General features: G+C 42.0%; 2 protein-coding genes across 3 annotated transcripts in view; one reads left to right on the forward strand and one right to left on the reverse strand.

Moving 5' to 3' along the window:
- FIP2 (potassium channel tetramerization domain-containing protein / pentapeptide repeat-containing protein) overlaps positions 1-11397 on the forward strand; it is a 54050-nt gene extending 42653 nt beyond the window's left edge. Inside the window, exons 7-11 of one of the 2 annotated variants that reach the window (XR_015187253.1) lie at positions 8576-8649; positions 9986-10044; positions 10218-10277; positions 10522-10602; positions 10937-10993. Coding sequence is in view for 1 of the 2 variants with exons in the window: in XM_086506658.1 (XP_086362784.1) it covers positions 8576-8649; positions 9986-10044; positions 10218-10277; positions 10522-10602; positions 10937-10990 (328 nt within the window). In the remaining variant the exon portion in view is untranslated. Of the gene's footprint in view, positions 1-8575; positions 8650-9985; positions 10045-10217; positions 10278-10521; positions 10603-10936 lie in introns of both variants that reach the window. The other variant, XM_086506658.1, reaches the window with a different exon arrangement.
- Positions 11398-14656: 3259 nt separating this feature from the next.
- Positions 14657-16467, reverse strand: LOC147417962 (large ribosomal subunit protein eL38z/eL38y). The gene is made up of 3 exons (XM_086507246.1): positions 16313-16467; positions 16038-16221; positions 14657-14964 (listed from the first exon to the last, which is right to left on the reverse strand). Exons 1-3 carry the CDS (start codon positions 16313-16315, stop codon positions 14942-14944), a joined length of 210 nt encoding a protein of 69 aa, XP_086363372.1. The 5' UTR covers positions 16316-16467; the 3' UTR covers positions 14657-14941.
- Between the last annotated feature and the right edge of the window lie 1761 nt (positions 16468-18228).

Genomic DNA, 18228 nt, shown 5'->3' on the forward strand with positions numbered 1-18228 from the left:
AGGATATGGTCGATCAGTATGCCACAGATACAGATTTTGCAGATATTTTCACACGGATACGGGATGGGGAGATAGTAGGTGGATACTCCCTTCGGGAAGGCTACTTGATGAAAAAGACTATGTTGTGCGTTACACAGCCGTTGAGGGAAAAGGTTATAACTGAATGCCATTGTCCACCTTTTACGGGTGACCGCGGCATTGCTACCACCATGAAAGGGGTAGAGAGATATTTCTTTTGGCCGAGACTCAAGAAAGATGTGGAAGAGTTTGTGCGCAGTTGCTTGGTATGCCAGAAGGTCAAGTTTAACAGGCATAAAGCACAGGGATTGTTACAGCCTTTACCCATACCCACCCGCCCTTGGGAAAGTATAGCGATGGATTTCATTTTTGATCTCCCGAGAACACAAAGTGGTCACGATGGTATCTGGACTGTTATTGACAAATTTAGCAAACAGGCTCATTTCATTCCAGTGAAGAAAACAGTCGAGCCGGATCACTTAGCGAGACTGTTTGTGGCCCAGATTTTCAGATTACATGGCATGCCTGAGACAATTGTCTCCGACAGAGACCCCAGATTTACGAGTTTGTTTTGGAAGGCAATTTGGGAGAACATTGGCACGCGGTTGCAATTCTCGTCATCGTTCCACCCGCAGACTGATGGGCAATCCGAGATTGCCAATTCAGTGGTTCTAGATTTATTGAAGTCTCATATCTCAGATCAGAAGACTCAATGGGAAAGATATTTACCTTGGGTGGAATTTGCCTACAATAACACGATACAGTCGTCGACGGGGAAGGCGCCATTTGAGATTGTTGAAGGTGCTGCAAAGGTTCCACCCTTCCTGAGCACGAAGATAAGATCTTTGAAGCAGATGAATATACGCGAGATCTGGATACGGCTTTTGCCAAGGTTCGCGAGACTTTGCAGAAGTCTCAAGAACGACAGAAAAAGGCAGCGGATCGCCATCGTCGCGACATGAAATTGAAGGAGGATGATTGGGTGCTCTTACGTTTTGAGAAGGCACGCCTACGAAAGAACAAGGGAAAGGAGAGGCTTTTTCCAAAGCTTAGTATGCGATACTACGGCCCTTTCCAGATTATTGAAAAGATAAATGAAGTCTCCTTCCGACTGAAACTGCCAGATACTTGGAGGATTCATAATGCATTGCATGTGAGTCTCTTGAACCTTGTTAAGGGTGATGTGCCTGATGATGGGGAGCCTGATGAGCAACCCGAAGTGGAAGAAAACGAGGAGATCCTTGTTCCTGAACAGATTTTGGCACATAATGATACGAAGAAAGGTAAAGTCCGAAGGCGGTTCTTGGTTAAGTTCAAGAACTTTCCTGCATTTGATGCGAAGTGGATGGAGGAGGAGGACCTAGCAGATACTCCTCGGATTGTGAAACTTTACCTCGATGTTTTGGTTTAGCATAGTCTACTCCAAACGGAACCCAGAAACTCAGCTTGGCCGAAGATCTGGTGCAGTGGGATGCACAAGAGGGGAGTTACTCCGCTCCTTTGTCAACAGATGCCTCGATTTTGATACTAAAGTCACTGATGTCTCTTTGAGCTTCAGGGATACTGAGAGCTGACAGTATTCTAGTGGATGACTTTATGAAATGGAATTCCTGATTATGATACTGATTTGTTCTTGACTTTTTGTAAGTGCAGAAACTGATAGACGAAATGACTGCAGCATTTTGGTCTACTTGATCTCGAATAGACATGGTTGCAATAGGGGTTAGTCAATCGGACATCGATGAGGTCCCGATTGGACCTAGATGTGATTGCTAGCTACATTGCCGATAAATCATGGTCTAAGATCCGAATGAATGTTGAATGTCATGTGATGTCCTGTGATGTCTAGTGATGTCGTGTGATGTGACTGTCGATTTTGTACATGTGCTAGATGTGTGTTCCTAGTACGTAGGTACTAACAGTCAGTGTCTGCTAAGACGGTTTATGGCTTTTGTCGGTTTGGCAGGCGTAATAGCGGTCGATTACAATGCTTTCAAGAGGGGGGTATGTCACAAAGTGATGACGTGGCGGACAGCAGAAACCCTAAAATTCCTGCAAACCCTAATTTTTGCCAGAAACCCTAATTTCCGAAAATCGCGGAGGCGGATTATTATTAAAAAATAAATAAAAAATGGAAAATGATGAGCGACGCAAATTTCGCTTTTTCTCTACTTAAATGAGAAAGAGAGAGAGAATGCTTTTGCTTTCATGTTTTGACTCTCTGTGAGAGAGAGAGAGAGCAATTGCTTTTGATTTGAAGCTTTTGGGGCTCTGCTTTTGGGCATCCCTTGTAACCTTTAAATTAGTGGTGAGGGCCTCACTTCTCAGAGCATCTGGATGCAGAGTCTGAGAGTGAATCCCGACCCACTCTCTTGTACTTTGAACTGATTAATATAAAAAGAAATACCGAAAGGGGCGCCAGTCTTTGGGGCCAATATCTCTAGGCACGGAACTCCGCCGGGCCAGTGCAAATCTATTGTGATCTGTGAATTGTTTTGAAGTGGTTATTTGGTGTTGTCGCGGTTGATTCTTGACTTGGAGTGTCCAAGTTGGTTACATGTTATGGTCATGTGAATGATCAGCACATTGCGATCTTGTTTAATCTTGGCAGTATGCATAATGTTTAGTGACTCTCTTGTGAGGAGCGCATGTTTAGAAGCTATTCTAGTGGACTCCATAGTGGTTTTTGGATTTGCTCCCGCTTCCATCACGCACGAATGTTCTAAAAGTACAAGTCTCAGTTCAAGACGTAGGTTTTCGTCGTAAGTTTGTTGTTTCTCCTCTCTCTGTGGATGTGATATGATTTTAGGAATTAAGTGGTTTCGTGAGCTTAAGCCCCAAGTTGATTGGGAAGAAAACATGCTCACTCTCTCTATCGAAGGTGACTCTCCCGTAGTCATTCGTTGTGAGAAGAGTATTCCTTCTGTCATTAATCTCTCACTCTCATGTTTGGAAAGGGGATAATACACACAGTCTAGTAGCATCTCTCAGTACACAATCAAATAGTTCAAAAAAGAGTCATTCATTGCATGATAAGGAACCTCTCTCTATCATTCATTCTCTAAAGCATGAGAAGCATTTTGTATATGGTAGAGATTTTATTTTCAATATTTATCATCAAGCCCTCAAGTGGCTCTAATCTATGCCTAGTGCATGTAGGAGCGATTGTCAAGCTAGATGGTCCCAGACTTTTGAGCAATTTGGTGGTTTGATTGATTATGTTTATAGTAAAGCTAACCCAATTGCAGATACGTTCAGCTGGAGAGGACATATATCACAAACTGTTGATGCCACAAAGTGGTGACGTGGCATGTCCAATTGGACAAACCCTAGTGAAACTGACAGATTTAAAAGTTATAATTTGTTCCAACTTATGGGGTCTCGTCCAGGGGACACACGAACATTAAAACAAAGGTTGGGCCCAATTTTGCATTTTAAAACCTGCTGATGTGGCAACTCTATACGGACAGCTCCGCGATTTGTGTTGGCTGTTGATGTTGCATCTGTACGGATTTCCGTGATTTGCGTTGTAAGCTTTTGGTGCTAGGGAATTGAGACCATGTGCTTTTGGAAGTCCAAGAGCCTTTATAAGGATTGCGAGGGCCTCATTCTCTCTCAGATTAGCTTGGGAGCACTAAGCAGAGAGAGAGAGGACCCTCGGACATTTTACTTTGCTAAGATTAATATAAAAGAAATACCGAAAGGGGCGCGACACTTTGGGCCCAATTTATCTAAGCATGGAAAAACGTCAGGCAGTATCGTCTCTTTCAGTTGTGATTTAAGTTATTTTCAATTTCTCTCACATGTGTTGTGTCAGTTTTTTCGATTTGGTGCATAAAGTTGTTCGGTCTGTTCTTTTCCATTGGCACATGGTGCCATTCCGTTATAGTGGTATTAGAGCTTTAGGCGTGTGCTTTTCTAAAAGCATACCGGTCCTTCAAGAGCAAACATAGCAAGTTATCAAAGAAAATTTGTGTCCGTGTCCCAAACTTACTAGCCACTCCTACCCTTAGTTCATCGCACGTCGGGCGCGCTCCCGTCTTCATCACTCTATCTTTAGGTTTATAAGCCATAAAGAATCCAAGACTACATGGCGTTTGTGGATTTGGCAAAGTACCTGCAGTTTCTCCTCGACGAGCTTCGCAACATTCTTTCACGACACCCACAGCAGAATTTCCCGGTGTTGTAGGGTTTCCAATAGTTGTTGAATTACATGTTACCTCCTCCAACTTTCCCAGCCGTTTGTTCCGATTGAGGGAGTCTTCAAGAATATGGTGCAGCCATGTGACCCTGATCCAATGCAACCACCTTTGCCACCGGCGTTACCCCCGCCATCAGGCTACAATGGGTGGAGCCCATATGGATACCCTTACTATCCATACCCAGGGTATGCGCCTAACCAACCAAAGGATTTCAAAGATGGTGGTACAACAATCAAATTTTTCACCTTTTTTGGGGTGAAAGATCGGAAGAAAGCATTGCAATTCCTACAACAATTCGACAACATCTATGCGTTGGGGAACTGTACAAAAGAATCCAAGATTTCTCGAGCAGCGGGCTTTCTTAAAGATAATGCTATGCAGTGGTAGAGTTCAATCGATTGCATGCTCCAAGGACCTGCCAAGCTTTCAAGACAATTTTTGCAAGTAGTTTCAATGATTGGTGATTTACTCTCAAGAGGAGTACTAAAGAGAATTGATGTTTGAGAATGCTTGCACATACTCATGGCTTGGACCCTTGTGGTGATTTGCGGAGGGAGTATTGAATGTTTGAAAAATGTTGTTTTTCTACTAATAGTCCGGACCCTTGTTGGTTATTTACGAGGGGAGTATTGTTGTTGTTACTCATGGCCCGGACCCTTGTGGTTATTTTTACAGGAGGATTATTGTTGTTGTTACAAATGGCCCGGACCCTTGTGGTTATTCACGGGGGAAGTAGTAAGAAGTCTGAGCAGTGGTTACTCTCAGCACCTCCAAGCGACAAAGGCTGCGGTCTGAGGAGCGTTTGGTTGTAAAAGGCCTCTATATCTCATGGCCCTGACCTCTTTAGGTTATTTGCAGGGGGAGTGTTCATCGGTAGCTATATGTTTTATGTCTTGTAACATGCATATGTGAGCATTCATGTTGCATTGTGATGTGCCAACCACTGAATATTCCTAAATAGGTGAGATCGCCTGGGTTTGTAATTATTAGTGCATCAAGACACCCGTTACAGATTAGCGTGTTCTGGGTGTGATGGCTAATTTTGTTACACTAGAATATCAAGAGCTCCGATCTGGAATAAGAAAATTGAATGACCCTCGGAATGTCCCTCGAAATGACCCTTGAAAATTTTGAGCTATAACTTAGTTGTCTTGCAGATATACTATAATCGCGGACGATTACTCTTCTTTCAAGAAGGGGGGATGTCACAAATTGCTGACGTGTCAAGCCACTGAAGACCCGAGCCAACGTGCAAATCCCGGCAAATGGGCCTAAACCCTAGAAGCATTAGAAGAAGCAGAAGTTTTTACTAACTTACAGATCCTCATGAAGAAGGGCCAAATAATAATAAAGTGGTACTAACTCATGCTACCCCATTCGATGAGGACCGAGTTGACTAAAGATGAAGCAGGACCCAACGCACACAAAATACTAGCATACTTATTGTTGACGTGGCAATTGTTGTACGAATAGACCAAAGATTGCGTTGACATGCTGACTCGCAATTTGTATGGACAGTCCCGCAAATCGCGTTGACTGTGCCACGTGGCAGTTGTACGTATTTCCGCAAAACACGCTAGTTGATTTTGAGCGCTGGCTTTTGGGGAGAACAGATACTCTTAGTTTGTATGCTTTTTATGTAAACGGCTTTTGGGTCTAGGGTCTTTAGATAAGACCCATGGGCTCTTTCTCTGGCAGACTACTCAGGGGAGATGTAGAGCAGAGCCAGGGGAGCTGTATTGAGTTGAAGCAATTTAAAGAAATACCGAAAGGGGTGCCAAGGTTTGGGGCCAGTGCTCTCTTGGGGTGGAAATCCACCATTCCCCGTCTCGTGTGTCGTGCATCTCTTTCAGTTCAGTTGTTATTTGAAGTGCATAAAGTTGTTGAGTCTGTTCTTTTCCATTGGCACATGGTGCCATACCGTTACAACAAATCTTGGCTTTCGAGTCGAGGTCCACAGTACCCATCCAGGAAGTATCTCTTGATAGCATGAAAGGTCAATATGCATATTTCAAGTCTCTCATTTGTGACGGTCTCTTGTATTTTCATCATTGTCTTTGTGTGTTACCTTCTCATAGGGAAGCCAAATTGCAAGATGCACATGAACCACTTGCAGGTGAGGACTTAAGCATGAATTCCACTTCAAAAAAGGTAGAACGTTTGCATTCAAAGAATACACAGTGTTTCACCATTATAGAACTTGTCAAGAAGTTTTGCATGCTCATTCCTTGGCAGGACACAGTCACAGCACAAGCATCAGCATGATTGTACATCAAGCATCGGCATTTCCTCAGTAGTTTGCCATAGTCTATAGTTTTAGGTAGAAAAGTAAAGTTTAGATCACATTTTGGTCAAGCACTTTTTGTATAGTGTGGCACTCCGTTACATTTTTCATGTACCTTCCATCCACAGTTTTTTAGGAAGCATAGTCGATTTCCAATCGTGAAAAGGGTAAAAGATGTGTCTATGAATTTGTAGTTACCTAACTCATGGTCAATGCACACCATTTTCCATGTTTTTTGGTTGATGTTGTTTCATGGAGATCCCCCAAAGGAGAGTCTTGAAGAGGATGAACCGGAGGCCGTAGATGAAGTTAAAGACATGGAACCAAAGCAATTTATCCTGCATCGCTTTCAGCGCAGCTCTAAGAAGAAAGCACTATAGTCCTTTTGAAGTTCAAGTACCGCGACATCCACGTAGCACAGTGGGTCAACGAAGATTTCTTCACAGATTTCCCAGAGTTGTTGGTAGACTACGAGGAAGCCCTGCAGCTCAATATTAGTACCTCACCTCGAAAAGGAGGGATGTCACATGCACATCTAACCCTATGTGCATGCGGAAAAAGCTAACTCCTACTTCTAGGGTTTAGGACAACCTAGGAAGTGTTCTAGCACCCTTGTGAGCGTGTACGCAAGACGTGCATGTCCATGCACTTTAGATCAGTTGCATACCCTCTGATTGCACATGAGCACAGCTAGTGTCTGCTAGGTGTAGGCACTGGGGAGTGTTTGCATACAAAAGCCTTAGGACCAGGCCTAGATAGTTTAGCATGTGAAGCGCCTCTTATGAATTGGGTTTTTAAACTTATTAAAGTGACCTGCACAAGTAGAAGTCATGGGGTTTTTAAAACCTTGCCTGACCAGCAATCATTACCTATATAAGTTACCCTAGGGGTCACCATTCTCATCATCAATCAGTACACCGATGGGCAGCCAATCTCAGCCCTCTAGCGTTTTCGCTAGCAATACCCTCCACAGCACCTGCCCAACATCAGCCTACAATAGCAGAACAGTATCAGCAGATCAACCCTAGCGTTAGCAGTTTTCAGCCATCACCTCGCCATACTGTCGCAAATCTACCCACTCGTTTTCAGCTTTCACCCATCCTCACCATCAGCCATAGTAGATCAGCCTCGTCATTAGTTGTAGACCACATCAGTTCCACTGGCCTTTTTTATTTCACCCCTTAGCCTCGCAGATCCAAGCACCTACAGCAAGATCCCATCAACACCTAAGACCATTGTATCATCATTTGTGCAATCCAAGCAAATACCTCTATAGCAATAGAGAGGGGGTCCCTTGGAGGGGAGTTTGGGACCCCATCCGGTGTTAGTCTTCTACATTCACAAAATCTTTACTCACAGTAGAGAGAAGAGAGAAGGTTTTTTTGTGTGTGCGCGCGTTTGGGGGGGAGGTGTTTACAAAGCTCCAAAAAATAGATGCAAGGAAAGAATTGGGAGTGGCATGAGTGATGTGAAGGAGACAGCAAGAGTACAGAGCACAAGAAGAGGAGGTTCAGGACAGGGCATGGTGACTGGATCTTCTAAATGGAGACGCTTAGTCTCTTTTTATGGACCTATATGTCAAAAATGGAGAGCTTAGAGGGCTTGTTTGAAGCGAGACTTTTTTGAGGGACCAAGAGACATGGAGACCGTTTTGGGAGCCTAGTCCTCTTATTCCTGCAAGCATTTTGTGCCAATTGCCCAGTTTCGCATCCCTCTGACTAAACCATTTCGCCTTCTTTAAGAGAGGCATGGTGTGTCAGGCAATGGACATACTTGAGCATTTGATATCTGAGTGAGGTCCTGTAGCCTTACCTGATACCAAGAGAGTTGTGTGTGAAGAGTTGTCAGGCAATGGACATACTTGAGCATTTTGATATCTGAGTGAGGTACTGTAGCCTCACCTGATACCAAGAGAGTTGTGTGTGAAGAATTCTTGCGTACTTGATACATCATGTTGCCATCTTGAAGACTTTGGATGTCATGAAGTTAGCAGTTATCATGACATCGCTCATGATGCTGTGTACAACATTGAAATTTTTCTCATGTTTAACTGAACCTTGTTGTCATGCAGATGTGTTTTCACAAAAGCCAGTCTCCGAGGATCATTGCTGGCAGGGGCAAATTTGCAGAGTGCAAATCTTCAAGGTGCGTGCTTCAAAGAACCTTAATATTCTAATGAAGTATTCAGATGTGTGTGGCAAATTTCCCCCACTTTGAACCACAGTAATGGGCTGCGTTAGAAACCAGTATAGAAGTGAGGAAAAAAAGAGAAAGAGAGCTAACATAAACACAGAAACAAATGCCAAGTCCAAGTAGATTTTCATTGTAAATCTCATTTCTTTTCCACTGGATTTTTGTTAAAGGAGCTATAGCAATGACTTGCTCTCAGCTGAGCAGCATTGTTTGAATGGAGGTTCATCATTTTCCGGGCAAGCTTGTTGAATACCTTCCAGAAGGCAGAAGAAGAAGAGAGGTCAAGTTTTAACGTCATAGGAACAATCTCAAGGGACCTCAAAGAACTATCTGACAGATCTTGAACTCAAGACCTGATGCTCAAGAGGGAATTGGGATAACCAATCTACCAGTTTTAACGTTGTAGGAACAATCCCAAGAGACCTCAAAGACCTATCCGACAAGTCTTTAACTGAAGACCTGATACTCAAGAGGGAACTGGGATAACCAATCTACCAGTTTTAACGTTGTAGGAACAATCCCAAGAGACCTCAAAGATCTATCCGACGAGTCTTGAACTGAAGACCTGATACTCAAGAAGGAACTGGGATAACCAATCTACCACACTTGGGTGACCATCTTTCTTTGTTTGATCCACGTTTACTGTTGAGGTGGCAAAGCCAGTTCATTAATAGCTTTAGTAGCAACTGTGTGTGTAGGACATGCATTACTATCAGTTCTCTATAGGACCACAATCAGTAAAACAGAAAGTGAAATCAGCCCTAAATTTTGTGTACGGTCACATTACAGAGCTAAAGCTTATCCTTGTTTGGTAGAGGACTGTTTTAGGCTAAAGAAAAATGAGGTTTCTAGCTAGACCACTCGCAGCAAGAGATATTTCTGGAAGGCTAGAAAGGAGAGAATGAAACCTAAATGCAAACAAGAATAAGCCATTGCCCACAGCTAAGCTTGCAGAAGCTCATGAGCAAAGGGAAGCTGATCTCCTCAGCTCTGTGTTTATGCATGTTGCATGTAGGTTACTCAATACATTCTTGCCTAACAGAATAGAAATGAGCTCAGAGATGAACCTCAAAAAGGTGTGTTGTTACCACATCAATTGCATACTCCTGAGGCTACGCCTGTTGTACCCATCTTCCTGTTTCATCATACACTCACAGCACTTCAGCACTGCTCCTAAGCCCGATTTGTCCGACTATGCTCAACATGCAAAAGAGAGATTGCGATGGTTGTCGGAATTTTTGTAGCCTAATAATTGATAGGTTAAAACATTCTCCTTTTGGTTTTCCAGATGCATGCTTGGTGTCATGCAGTTTTTGTGAAGCCAATTTACAATCTGCTCATCTCCAGGTAATGTTTGGAATGCAAGTTTCTTTTAATGGGGACTTCTTTAACCCTACTGTAAGAGATTTGAAGTGTTTAAAGAGAGTGGAAGCCATTGCTTCTGCCAATAATTTTTGAGGTGCACATTGGAACCATTCTGAGCTTTGGTTTGTGGGCAATTTTGGTTTGTTTCTTATTAGGGCGCTGACCTTACAAATGCCAACCTTTCTGGTGCAAATCTAGAAGGTGCCAACTTGAAGGTGACAATAATGGCTACAACTTGCATGAGCTAGATCTTTCTGTTTCTTATGGGTACATCAAGCAAGTTGAACCTTAACTTGCTGGCATTACACCTGTGTGCAAAACATTAGCCGTCTTTGCACATTTGGAATGCCATTTTTTGTAGGAAGTGTTCTCATGAACATTTGTGTACCACATGAGGGAAAGCATCATGAACATGGATTCAAAAGACCTGTTGATAACCTCTTACCTGTTATCTGTTAGGGAGCAACACTGGTTGGTGCAAACCTGACTAGGGCAAATCTTCAGCGTGTCTATCTCCGTGATGCCAATCTAAAGGACTCGGTAACAACTCTCTCCTGGGTGCATTTGTGTGTGTGTGTGCGCGCGCGTGCGCGTGCGTGTGTACCTAGATGAATTCCGGATAAAAGCCCAGATTCACATCTGCAGGAAGACAATATCACCATCAGCTCCATCATGCAGAGTATTGACTGTGAGCATGTGTTTGATGTGTATATATGCTTGCACCCCTGCACATACGTGTGTTTTAGTGTGTGTGTGTGTGTGTGTCTCATTTATCTTGATTTCCCTTCAATGTTTAATGGGTGGGCTGGTTACTGCAATATATCGCTACGACTCTTTTAGAAGGTTTGTTCCATTTTGCTCACTGCATGTGCAGAACCTTGAAGGGGCAAATTTAGAAGGAGCCAATCTGCAGAATACAAACAGGTGAAACAAGGCTTGTTCAACATGTGAATGTATCAATAGGCAAATTGGCTGGTCTGGCAGAGTGTTGTGCCTTATTCTAATCTTTTTGGAGGATATTGGGGTGATTTGGCTCGACACACCTAAAGTATCCGACTTCATACTTGCTATGGGTCAAAATGATAGAAGAGGATTACTTGAAGGGCATACAATTGATGAGAAGTGATCGCAAAAGAAGCACAATCAAGCACGATATAACCATGTCAATATGCTTTAATTTGATAGTTTACATCTGTACATTTTAGCTTCTTGGAATGGTATGATATGACTACTTCATGGATTACAATGCCATTTGTTGGCTGCAAAATGAATCCACTTTTTCAAACATATGTAAAGTTTTCTCAAATCAATACAAGAGCTCCAGTTTGAGTGGTCCATTTATAGCGGATAGTTTTTTGCTTCAATCAATTGTAGCTCCTGCGTGGTATTTTGTCCAATTGACCATTTCCTTCATATATTGTCTTTCATTTTCTTGTAAAGAAAGCAAACAGGAATGTTTGAGTAATGACCATGTAGTCTTTCTTCCTTCATATGCTGCCTTTCATTTCCTTGGAAAAAGAGGAAATAGGAGTGTTTGAATAATGCTTTGCCTTTTAATATTGTTTGGAAATGCTATTTTTTCATTGATATTCAAAGATTTTGCTGCACTAAACCTTGTGCAAAGAGAAAAATCTGATCTTTTGTCCCTACTCAAAGTGAAAAGACTCTTTACTATTCAAAGCTCTAGTAATCCCTCCAAAATTTGAGATTAACCTCTGAATTTAAAAGAAGGTGAAAACATACAAAATTTCTCATGTAGGTTTTTCAACTTCTTTTCGAGCACTAATGCCAAGTAAAACATATTTAGCCTCATAAATGGTTTCGCATAAATGTAGCGATTGGTGTCTAACCCTAAACAGTGGGAATCCTGTTTTTTTCCGATATCTTGTGATCCCAGCTTCCTCTATGGCATAAATAGCCAAGTTCCTCCATTGCATGACCTCTATTCCTTGCATCACATAATGGTTGTTTTCTTCACTTCACTTGGTAGTGTTGATCACCACAGACCTTTCCTTTGTGAGATAGTGTTGATCACCACAGACCTTTCCTTTTTAATCTCACAGAAGGTTTTTCCCACCAATAGAAGAAATATCTTAATGGTCATGGGCCAATTGTTGCTTTGCACATATTTGCATACTACCTATTTCAATAGCTAAGCAGTGCAAGACTTCCAATGGATGTGGCTAGAGTATGTGTTGCAAGCTAAAATTCAGGCGGTCCGCAAGGGATTGTTCTGATACAAAATGTCAAAATTTTCCAATGATATATATTCTCACTTTCCTGATATTATTCAGCCACACCTTAATGGCCCAGAGTAATTTTATTATTTTAAGAAATCAAGCAAATCAATTATGATGCAACCATGGAGGGGCTTGTGATCTACCCTACCAAAGCTAGGTTGCCCTCAGCATCTAATTGAGAGGTTCTTGCCATAGCTAGACGACGGACATCTACAATACTTCCCATTCACATCCATCTTTTGCTCTTTAATTTCAGAAATATCCATTTCCCTTGATACTAGCTTACTCCCAAGTTCACCAATAGTCCACATTTAATTATGCACTTGACCTTGATTTACCTAGTCAAACAATTACAAGGTTGAATATGAGAAACTAGATGGGTTCCAGCTGTAACATTTTGGAAGTCTAGCATTGCAATCAGAGGCCCTATTGTGAATTAGGAGGAAGAGTTTGGATAGCCATCTTGAAATAAAACATATGAAAGGTGGGAATAGCCTTTGAAAGAAGATTCAAATGCACGGCTGGGTTGGTTCATGAAGGCCACGTAGTAAGATTAGTGGCAAGGTGCAAGGCAAGTGAATGGTAAGCAAAATGCACATGGTTGTATGTAGACTCCCAACATGTCCCCTTAAATCCCCAAGGGCCAAGTTCACCTCATAATTCGCACTTCTAGCTCCTCATTGTTGATCCCCATTATGGGATCTTCAATAAAGACCGTGGGATTTAGTGTTGAGAGGACAAGACACTTATTGCCCTTTGTTCCATGTGTTCTTCTTCTTCTGGGTGAACGATTAATATAATCCCAGGGATTTAGGCCCTATGGCTGGTGTATGCAAAACATTTGGTCTTACAATCTGGTGTACTAATTCTTTCTATCTTTTGTGGTGCGTATGCCATATCAACTACCTCATTTTTGTGCTAATTTGGTCTTACAATCTGGTGTACTAATTCTTTCTATCTTTAGTGGTGCATATGCCCTGTCAACTACCTCATACTCAGGTATCCCATGCAATTAGCCCTCAATGCTAACTACTATACAGGACCCAGAATGCAAGTGAGTAATTTCAAGCCTCAAGGATTTAGGACTTGCATTAATTTTACAAGCCCCGGCATGAGAGACGAATGTAATATACCTAGATGAATCCAGGGTAAGCCCAGATTCACCCTTGAAGAAAAGTGCAAGGTATAGACCCATGGTAGTCACCCACAAGACAATATAACCATCAGCTCCATTATGCATAGTATTGACTAAATACCACGACATCCCCACTAACGTAGTCAATGCCCCAATAGTGGGTGTAGAACTAGGTACTAACATATGCTCCCCAACACAACACACGCACACACACACGCGCGAGCATACATCAACACAAAGTTCAACGTGCTGAGTTTCTGTCACGACTCCGGAGATCAAGGGCAGACTCAGCCATAATGAAGCCTAGCACTAAAAGAAGCATTAAATCGGAAAAATTAGCACAAAAATGAGGTAGTTGATAGGGCATACGCACCACAAAAGATAGAAAGAATTAGTACACCAGATTGTAAGACCAAATGGTGGCAGTTGCACATGATTGATGTTGCTTAGATCCACCGAACTACTTCACTCTGAACTAGTGAAGAGTCACACGTCGTTAGTACCTTACTTGGAACTTGTGACATGAATTGACAAACCATCACTTACAGAAAAACACATTAAAGGACCCAAGCAGTTGAGAAGAAATGTGAATAAACTACATCCAGCCTTGAATGTTGACAGAGACATTTATTGCTGCTTTAGCTGACAAGTGAGTGCAATGAATGGACTATTTTAATCACTTGCCATGATAAGAACCTACATTAAAATCACAACTACCAACTTTAGTAGACAGCTGAATGAACCCGACTATCCAGATGATACTATTTTATCACTTGCCATAATAAGGACCGGCAATAATTGACACTAAAATCACAACTACCAACATTAGTAGACAACTAAATGAACCCCACTATCCAGAGTGCTTGGGGCAAAATTTTCATTACTTTTGAACTACACGAGGCATACCACCAGCAAGATATAGAATCTGAACTGAGAAACACGTGCCTTTTGCACATGATGGACAAATGATACAGCCAAATAATGCCCTACCCATGTCACTAGGGAGAAAATTTTGAGAACAAAATTTCTGAAGGACAAAACAATTTAGACAGCAAATCATAATACTCCCTAAGAAAGCATATTTAGAATAAGGAGTGAAGCCTTCATAACAAAATCATCCTAACACACTTAACACCTCGAGAATGCACTTGTACAAATCCCTGACCTTACCCTTTGGTTTTCAAGACACCGGCTCCATGCTACTACCTGACGTTAAACATTGGCGAAAAAACTCAGAAGATATCATAAGACAATTAAACATCCATGGTGTTCATGGCAGAGCTTCCTTCACAGATGGAGCACTTAACTGTATATAACTGCAAACTAGCTCTTCACTATTAGAGATCTTTAAACCAAAAACATGAATGGCCGAATGGAATGAATAAGATCAGCATATGTTCTGTGTCATCCAGCTTGTGGCCAATCCAGCATTGCAACAACGATTGTCAAAATGCTACAAAACTGCTGCCAGATGCATCCTTACATGCATGCTGCTCGAGCAAACCTAAACATCTTGGACACTCAAACCTGCACAGAGAAGAGGACAGAATCAGCTACCATTTGAAATTGGGGAGTTCCAAGCTACCATTTGAAATTGGGGAGTTACATTCAAAATATTAAAATGCTAAAGAAATAAGAAATGACAAGAATTCCAGCCAGAAAAACGCTTCAGCCAAAACTCTCTTTTGGAAGGTTGGACTTCACTGAATACTTCCGACTTTCTACTTCAACTCTCAATAGAGTAGCTAGGAAGCAGGTTAAACCAGGCCAGCTAACTTCAATGATTCTGAAATGAAGTGCTTGGAGGATAAGTTTTTATCCAGTGGCATCCCCGGACAAGTATCACTTGAAGCTTACAGTCCTAGGCAAAGAAATTTCTTCATCTATATGCTCATCATAAAAATCGAGGGAATCTCTTCTTGAGCCCCTAATCCAGGAATCCGAGAAATGGCCAATAGAAGAGACACCTATGAGGCATCGACTCCCTCGTGACTTTTTGTCAAACATGCCCATTAATGGATGTAGAGCTAGATTACAATCACCCCCAATTAACACAGCGCACCCACCAGCCTTGATTAGAAGGTATGTAAATTGCTTGGAGGCTGTAAACAAGTAGCCCTATGGGAAAACAGAGCCATATTCAACAGAAGAAAGACTCGATGATATTTCAATCATATGTCTGACTACCGGACATAGAGAGATGTCTAGCCACTTTAGATAAAGAAGTCCATTACCAAAATGTCTTCAATGATCGTTCCTTCATGTGCAATGTTCCCTGTTATTATCTGCTACATTGCAAAACCCTTTAAGTTTCTGGCACCAAATTCACCGTCATAATCAGGGTTTATGAATTAAATCAAAATTGCCAGATAGTTTTTTGAAGAAAAACCAGCAAAAGCAACACTCTGAGATGCCTTTTACCGGTACCATCATCAAATCGCAGACAATATGTAAATCTTCGCAATCGCAAATAATGCGCCAATGACAAGAAGGGAATAAGCACGTCTTAGCAGAGGCAGGCACCATGGCCGATTGTGTGCAGACAAACAATGGCAAACAGTAAAGAGGATCTACATCCCTGCGCAGGAGAAGAAGCTGACCTGGTGGAAGGGACTGCTTGAGCTTGTCCGCCTTCTCAGAGTCGAACACGCAAAGCGTATACAGGTACTTCTTGCAACGAACCTTGAACTTCACGACATCCTTGCTGCGCTTGATTTTGATGGAGCGCGCATCCTTCCTCCGCGCCGTAAGCAAAAAATCCTTGATTTCACTGATTTGCTTCGGCTGCACACATGAAGACAAAGAGGTAAATAGTCAGCTCTCTCTCTCCCTCTCTCTCTCTCTCTCTCTCGGCAGAGCGTCCACTGAAGATTACCATGGCTGCCAATGCCTGTGATGCACAGAGGAAATGAAGCTCAGAAGGAACTTCTCAACTACACTTTCAGAACCCTAAGGTTGCCGGACTCAAATTCTCTTCAAGGTTTCAGACCTGTCCGCCCTCAATGTGCGTGGAGAGAGAGAGAGAGAGAGAGAGAGAGAGAGAGAGAGAAGAGGGGGGGGGAGAAGTTTTAACGTCGTGGAAACAATCCCGAGAGACCTCAAAAATCTATTGCACGAGTCTTGAACTCAAGAAGTGAATTCAAGAGGGAATGAGGAAACCAGTCTACCACACTTGGGTGTGCGAGGAGAATTTTTTACGTCGTGGAACAATTCCCGAAAGACCTGATAGACCTGTTCGACAAGTTTTGAACGCAAGGCCTGTCACTCGAGAATGTGGGATTACTAATTTACCACATTTGCGTGAGTGAGAGAGAGAGAGAGAGAGAGAGAGAGAGGAGGAGGGAGGGAGGATAAGGAGCACTAGTCTTGCTTAGTTTGCCTTATCGTGGAAAGGGTTGGTTTTTGGGTGCATCTCTAGACCATTGGATAAAGCTTGCGGATTAGTGCCACATAGCAAGCTAATATTTATTCAATTATAGACTATTTTGAGGTGTACATGCCTATAGGTCCCCCTCGCGCCCCCCCAACTTCCCCGACCTTACACCTCGTTGCTCACCATGACTGTCACCATCATTTTGCCCAATACCCAATTGTTTTCCTCATATGTCATTTGTGTTTGTCCTTAACCAGTGACACAGAAAAACCAACGGTTGAAATTCCTTTCAACCCTTTGACGAACAAAACTCGAGAAGTGTGGAGAAGCTTGCACTTAATAATGTTGTCTATGACTATCATGTCGATGGCCCTAAAGGATGGAAAAGTGGACATCGATTCAAGAAGAGCTTGGTTCTTCTAGATCCATATATAAACTGGTTGAAGGACAATGTTTCTTTGGAGGAGACACGAGCCAAAAGACATTCAAGTTTCTACGCACAATTGATTTCACACAACATTTTGATTGGGAAAATCGTGATAGTCAACTCTGAATACCTAAAAAAGATCTTGTCATTTATGAGACGAATGTAAGGGCATTTATAGCACATGAATCACCAGGTCTTACTCAAGATCTGCGTGGGACATACTTAGGTATTATAGAAAGATTCCTCATTTTGTTGAGCTAGGTGTATCATGCAGATTCTTCAACTTCTTCTCGCCAATGAGCCGACATGAAAGTGTAGGTGGGGGTCCTATTGCTACGTCAATAGGACTTAGGATGATGGTGAAGGCTCTTCACCAAGCAGGGATTGAGTCCTAGATGTGGTCTACAATCATACTAAGACTTATAGCATTGAAATGTATCATGACCAAGTGAGTCACATATGTTCTCAGTACAGAGGGAGATTACTACTGACCTTTCTCTTTATAAATTCTCTCAACGTCCTTCATGTTTTTGATCACTTTCCTCTTTTTGGTAGTCCTAAACATGTAAAGGTTATTGATGTGCCAATTAAAAAACTCTATTGTATTTGAATGCATCCATATTGGGGACTATGGGTGCCATGTCTCCTCATAACCATATTACTAGTGTTCAAAATTATCCTAGTTTTGGGTTGAAAGAGGGCGGCTACCTTTTTAGGATGAACATTTGTCTTGATGTCCTTTACCACATTCATTTTCGTAGATTAGGAAGCGACATATTATTTTTGTATAACTGGAAATAAAAAACCTGCTAGGTTTTCAAAAATTTATGTTATTATTTATTCATTTGTGCTCAAGAATAATTTTTGTTTTCTTAAATTTTGCTTAATCTAGTTGTCCAGATTGCACAATAGATTATAAAATTTGAGACTAATTTATTTTACTAATTGCTTGAGTGTTAAGCTTCTGTAGTATTGTGGTGTGGATGATAAA

The sequence above is a fragment of the Adiantum capillus-veneris genome, chromosome 30 (genome assembly GCF_014529385.1).
Source record: "Adiantum capillus-veneris isolate H3 chromosome 30, ASM1452938v2, whole genome shotgun sequence".
In the NCBI taxonomy this organism is placed as follows: domain Eukaryota; kingdom Viridiplantae; phylum Streptophyta; class Polypodiopsida; order Polypodiales; family Pteridaceae; genus Adiantum; species Adiantum capillus-veneris.

Excerpts from the sequence above, each read along its gene's own strand:
- LOC147417962 (XM_086507246.1), bottom strand. Across the intron at positions 14,965-16,037 it reads CAAGCAGTCCCTTCCACCAG|GTTTGAGTGTCCAAGATGTT; the intron begins GTCAGCTTCTTC and ends TTCTCTGTGCAG.